This window comes from Buceros rhinoceros, unplaced genomic scaffold, assembly GCF_000710305.1.
Source record: "Buceros rhinoceros silvestris isolate BGI_N320 unplaced genomic scaffold, ASM71030v1 scaffold9441, whole genome shotgun sequence".
Classification (NCBI taxonomy): Eukaryota; Metazoa; Chordata; class Aves; order Bucerotiformes; family Bucerotidae; genus Buceros; species Buceros rhinoceros.
This window is the reverse complement of record NW_010393643.1, coordinates 1-5,867: the sequence shown is the minus strand read 5'-3', so window position 1 is coordinate 5,867 and position 5,867 is coordinate 1. Positions and strand designations below refer to the sequence as shown.

Sequence of the window (5,867 nt, the reverse complement as noted above, 5' to 3'; positions counted from 1 at the left end):
AGGTCCCCACCAAAAGTGTAAATGCAGGAAAGAAAAAAAAAAAAAAAAAGGAAGAAAAAGGCGAAAGTTGGGGTTCTGGCAGTAGCGAGCACTAACCTTTTACACAGTGCATATTTGTTTTGCTATAAACAGCTACAGGCTTAACCAGAAAAACAGGAACAGGCCGAACAGCTGCTGTACAATCTTGTGACCTCAGGTGACACAGAGCTGTCTCTAGGCGCACGCTGGCTGCGGCGTTCCCATGCGGCATCCTCCAGGTAGTAACCAACACTGAGCCCACTTCGCGGCTCACAAACCCACCTGGCCGGAGGGTGAAGTCATGTCGCCGTTCATTTGTTCCCTCGGGCAGCCAGCTGTGACAGGGGATTCCATTTCAGCAGCAAGTTCAGAATCACTTGGTGGTGGTTGATGATTGCAGTAGCATTGGAGAGGACAGGAAGCCTCGGAGAGGGGTGATAGCGCGTGTTACAACATGCAGCAGCTGTTCCACGACTGGTGCGTGGAACCATCCGAGATAGGAACTTGTTTGGCGGAGAATGAGTGCTTGTCTGCTGGAGAAGCTGTACTTCTACAGTGGCATCGACCCAAAGATCTTAGATCTGCCAACCTACAGCATTTGGGTTGTCACATCACCTCACTGGGACAAGGTGAAGTGGTGAATTTTACTTGCCCCCATCTCCATCCTCCTCCTGTAACTGCCAACAGGCCGCCTGTTGCGTCACCTGAAAACAAGCCTCTGCTTGTTTCTTCTCATCGATCCAGCCACTGCTTTCCTCTGGGAGAAGCAGCATTACGTGTTACACTCCGATCTGCGAGTGGGTTTCAGATTATAACCCAAATATTGGAGGTCACGGATGGCTCTTACGGATTCTGTGAAAGGCGATTAAGAGAAGACAGTTCAGTTGAAGTTACCTTTTGGGATCTGGGTAATCTGGGCTCTTTTGCCAGGAGAAATCTAAGAACAGTTTCCTTAGAGGACAATTCTTACATTGATGAGGTCACTGACGAAACTCCACTGACTTCTGCACTGCCCTGGCACTTCCACTCCTCGTTACAGCCCTGTGCTGGGGAACTGATCTCTGATCGTTTTCCCTGAGGCTTTAGTAGTGCAGGACATCGATTCTGCTCCTGAAGCCTTGTTCTGTCTCCTCTTTAGCCAAGTCAGTGCAGACACTCATCATTACTCTGACCCACATCCTCGCCAGCTTTCAAACGGAACCTCTCTCTGTAGTCCTGTTCTCATTACTTCACGTACCTGGTGTCGCTCTGCTGCTGCTCCAGGGGCCAAAATGCATTTGTTCAGAATTGGAAATGGGGGGTGGAGGGCACAGGGCTTTAGATTGTCAGGCTTGGAAATTTTCCGACTTAAGTAATTGATCTTCAGATTACTACACAGTGTCGAGAACACAGTGTGCTGGATGCTGTCTCTGGCAGGCCTGATCTCATCTGCCTGTTTGTTTTGTTTCAGATCTAAAAGTGTGACCAGTTCCAGCAGCAGCAGCAGTGACAGTTCAGCCAGTGATTCCTCATCTGACAGTGAAGATTCTTCTACCTCCTCTTCTGATGACGATAGTGACAGTGATGAGAGCTCCTCCACTTCCTCCTCTTCCCAATCGTCCAGCAGCTCTTCCTCTTCTTCAGAGTTCGACTCGGATTCCAGTTCCTCCAGCAGTAGCAGCAGCAGCACAGACAGTAGTTCTGACGATGAACCACCAAAGAAAAAGAAGAAGAAATAGTGTGGTACAGTCTAGAACTGCTGTTCGGTGAACGGTAACGATCTGCAAAGATGGTTTGAGCCCCTAGTTGCCAAACAGTTTTAAGTGGTCAACATTTCTACTGCTAAAACTTTGTAAATGTTTTGCATAGTTGTTCATAGGACATGAAAAGTATGAAATGACATGTGAGACTTACTGAGAGAGTATTTTTGTGGTTTATCCTTTTATGGAGAATTTTACTTTTTTAGTTCAAAACTCTATCATCAGATTTGTTTATACGAGCTAAGGTCCAGTAACCTGGATGTTTACATGTTGGAAAGCAAGAGCTTTTCACTGCAGATCATGCTGTGCGTCATATGCTGCTGCTCTGCTTGTGACAGCTTCTCTCGCAGCCAGAAAACCCTCTGAGCTGCCAGGGGCCCGAGTTCCCCACCGCTGGCTGCAGAGCACTGCCGTGGTGGGAGCTGAACGCACACCCAGGGCCTTCCTCTCGGTCCCGCGGTCAGCCAGTGTTACCTGTGCTGCTGAGCTTTGTGTCTGACGGCTTTTCCTGATGCTTCCAGGTCGAGCCTTAACTGCAGCATAAAACTTTAAATAGGATTTGTTTGTTCACAATCAATATCCGACTTGTCCTGTACAGAGCTTTAGTCTTTCCAACTCGCCTGTTCCCTTGGCTCATGTCTGTAGCATTTTCTGCCTCGCAGAGCGTCCCTCGCAGCACTGTCTGGGTGAGGAGGAGGAGCAGGGCACAGTGGAAGGATTGGCTGATGCTGCTTAGGAGTTTCATCTTTGTGCCTTTTTTTGTAAATTAAGTGTATCCTCGTGAGAGAAGGGCTTGAGTGGGTGTTTTTCAGAATCCCATCAGCTTTCCGTACAGCATAGGGTCAGGAAAACCAGAGAAGTGGCAGTAACAAACAAAACCAGGCACTGTTTTCAAGGAGGCAGGAAAGCGGCTGTTTGCACTGGATGCTCAGTGAGAAAGGGAGGAGCCTTTAGAGCAAGGCCCCGAAGGAGAGTGTTTCCCTTTTGATATTTTTGCGAAAAATGGTTGTGTAATGCAAGATTACCAGTCCGTGTTGGGCACGTGGTGACTGGCATTAGAGTCTGCAGTATCATCAGTCCATTATTTTTATGTAACAGCGTCCATGTGTCTCTGAAAATCTGGCATGGGAGAAGCAAAAAAAAACCCCCCGGCGGAAGCAGAGTCTGACCGTTCTGCAGGACAGGGATTGCTGGGTGTGCAGTGGAAGTTCTTTGTTCTTTTGGTGGATCGAAGCCTTGGCGTTAGTGTTGTAGTTAGTGGTGCGGTCTCCTGAGGTTCCTGTCGCTGGAGTGCCCTTTATTGGGGAGGGGGCATCACATGTGGAAGAATTCTTAAATCTCTTGGTTTAGGTAAAATACAGTTACTAAACTATTTTTTATATTTTTACGGAAAAAGTAGTGTGTAGAGTTACTTTTGAATAAACTGTGGTTATTTAAATGTTTGAAAATCGCTATGTTGCGTGTTTTGGTCTGTACTCGTTGCCGTGTTTTACAGAGCACTCCGCAGACTGTAAATAAAATTACCAGAAAATTGTTTAAGTCTTCTTGAGTGAATGTACCATTTAATGGGAAAAGTTAATAAATTATTAAACAGCAGTTGCTAAGTTCATGCTTACTGCAAATCCAAGGGTACGCGGTACCATAGTAGCGAAGTGTGTGTGTGGAAGCGCTTGGGAATATCGGACTTTTTATGGTGCGGGGTTGAGGCCATCTCCAGTTGCAGCAAGCCGTGTGTGAGGGTTGCAGCAGGCGTGGCGGGAGCGGGCTGGCAGGCCCCCAATATCGGACTTTTTATGGTGCGGGGTTGAGGCCATCTCCAGTTGCAGCAAGCCGTGCGTGAGGGTTGCAGCAGGCGTGGCAGGGGGCTGCTGGAAGCCGCGTGGAGCCCGTGGGGTGGAGGGCCCGATGCCGCGGTAGTTGGGTGGGGGCTGAGCTGGGTGGTAGCAGCAGCAGGGCGGAAATGGGGGAGGATGAGGAAGGGGAGCAGATCCGAAGGGAGAACACTCGGACTGCGGCTCAGCCACCTCGGCCATCCTGTTCGTACACCTTGTACGTCCCTGTGTCCGTGGTTTGGTCCGGAGTGCGTCACACAAGGACACCGCTTCTCGTTAAGTTGTCTCTCCTGAGAAAGGAGCCCTGTGTTAGACAGGGACGAAGCACTACAGCTGGTCATTGACTGCAGGCGGTTGGTCTCCTTATACCTCTGTCGACGTTTGGTGTCTGCAGTCAGATCGGGGCCGTTCTCAAAGACAAATGGCAATGCTTGTGTGCGTAGAGGCCCCGCAGCTGGAGCTGGGACAAGGCCCAGCAGTGACAGATGACCCTGAGGACACCTTAAATAATTTCTGTTGGCTGCTGGGAGCGGAGATCCAAAGCGATGGCTTTCACTGGCTGGCTGATCCTGCTAACTGCTCACGAAGAGACAACCCTTAGGCCCTCTGTACTCAGCTTTAATTTTTTGAAATGTTTAATTTCAAAGAGTTCTGGGTTTTTTTTTGATTACCCTTCCAGTTTGCTTTGTCTCTACCTCTTTTTGTTTTACAGAGTGAAACCCCCCCAGCCCATCGAGAGCCTTGCCAGTTCCTCTCTCCCTAGATCACATCCCAGTACCTTACTGGACGCTTTGATTCAACTTTTTCTTCAGCGGGAAAGGTATTTCTTTGATTACTGTCTTCCAGAGCTCTAGGTCAAGTACAAGAGGTCATTAATTTTTTTAAAAACCCACTAACTAGAACTTATTACATTTCCTAAGCAGTTACATGAGACCCGTGCAGCTCCGAACAGCCTCAGTTTAATCCTTCCAATTACAAGAAGAGCTGCCATGGCTAATTGAAGGGAAGCGATTGGTGCAGTCGAGTGGAAAAACAGCCTGGGGAAAAGACATCGCATTTCGAGGAGAAACACGGTGAACTGAGGAGAGCCGGGGCGGGCAGAGACAACCCGATCTTCCAGTCCAGCCCGCTACGGAATCAAACGCTGGCAGTCAGACATGGGTGTTTGGGTGCCCTCAGTTACTGCGTTACAGTCCCTGGGGGGTTGAGGGGCTGTTTGATCGATGTGGAGAGGGGTCCTTCATCAGCAGCGCTCCAGTTATCGAGTGGATAAAGGAACCGTTCGACATACCTTAATCCCCCGGGTTTAATTTGCTTTATGAAGTTGTATTTCTCCAAGCTGTGCCCTGAAGCCGGCAGTGAGACATTGGAGGGGGCTGCGCGGAGCTTCCAGCCTGGTTTTGTTAATGGAGGGATGGGCCAGGGGGGTGGTGGTACCACAGAACGTCACAGCTGAGGGTGTGTGACTTCCGATTGGGGGTATCAGAAATGTCACCTGCAGAACATAATTCTAAAACTGTCATTGGGGCTGACAGGAGCCAGGTGGTTGTATTTCCCGTCCCTGTCTGTCACCTGCAGTGCGGTGTCACCTCCTCCAAGCAGCTGCCTGTGCCTTCCCGGCCCTGTGAAGGAAGGACGTTACGGGTGCACTCGACTGTCGGGTAGGTTGGGGTTCCACCCAGCCTCATCCTGCTCTGTGCTGGTGTTGGTCGTGGTTCAGCATCGTCACAAACTGAACTGCTGGTCAGAACCGTTGCGAACTGTTTGAGGTTGGCTCTGGGTTGTACAACCATCACCGTGTCTTTCACAGCAGTTTTGTGGGCAGAATCTCTGCGGCTGCGGTACCAGAGACTGTGTTGTTAGAAGAAGATTTCGACTCTGGGGTTTGTTACGCTTATGGGGAAAAAAGTAGTGTTTTTTTCACCATTCTGCTGCACTTGTGTATTTCAAACAAGTATTAAAGTGTCGCCTTTTACAACCAGAAGCCCAGGCAGAGCCGTGTTCCAGTGCCTTTGGGGCTCGGGTTATGTGGAGGAAGCGGTTTGGTTTGAATTAAGGATGTTTTTGCCACACGGGTAGGGGTTGTACAGAACCGGCCTCCGGTGGAGATGACGGTGACAGCCCGTCCTGGCAGGGTGTCGGTGACGGCGCCAGCGAGCAGGGCTGCTCGGGGGCGCTCCCCGTGAGCCGGGTCAGTCCCAGCTCCGAGTGCTGGGCCCCCATCGGCCCTTTGAGGTCAAAACCGAGCCACACGAAGACATCCAGCGAGGAAAAACCG

At 50.0% G+C, this 5,867-nt stretch overlaps 1 protein-coding gene across 1 annotated transcript in view; it reads left to right on the top strand.

Annotated features, from left to right (window-relative positions):
• The window catches only part of ZCCHC10 (zinc finger, CCHC domain containing 10), a gene marked incomplete at its 5' end in the record, with an annotated part of 6,901 nt that extends 5,165 nt beyond the window's left edge, over nt 1-1,736 (top strand). The window contains one exon of the mRNA XM_010144926.1: nt 1,469-1,736. Coding sequence (XP_010143228.1) covers nt 1,469-1,736 — 268 coding nt within the window. The remainder of the gene's footprint in view (nt 1-1,468) is intronic.
• Nucleotides 1,737-5,867: the final 4,131 nt, after the last annotated feature.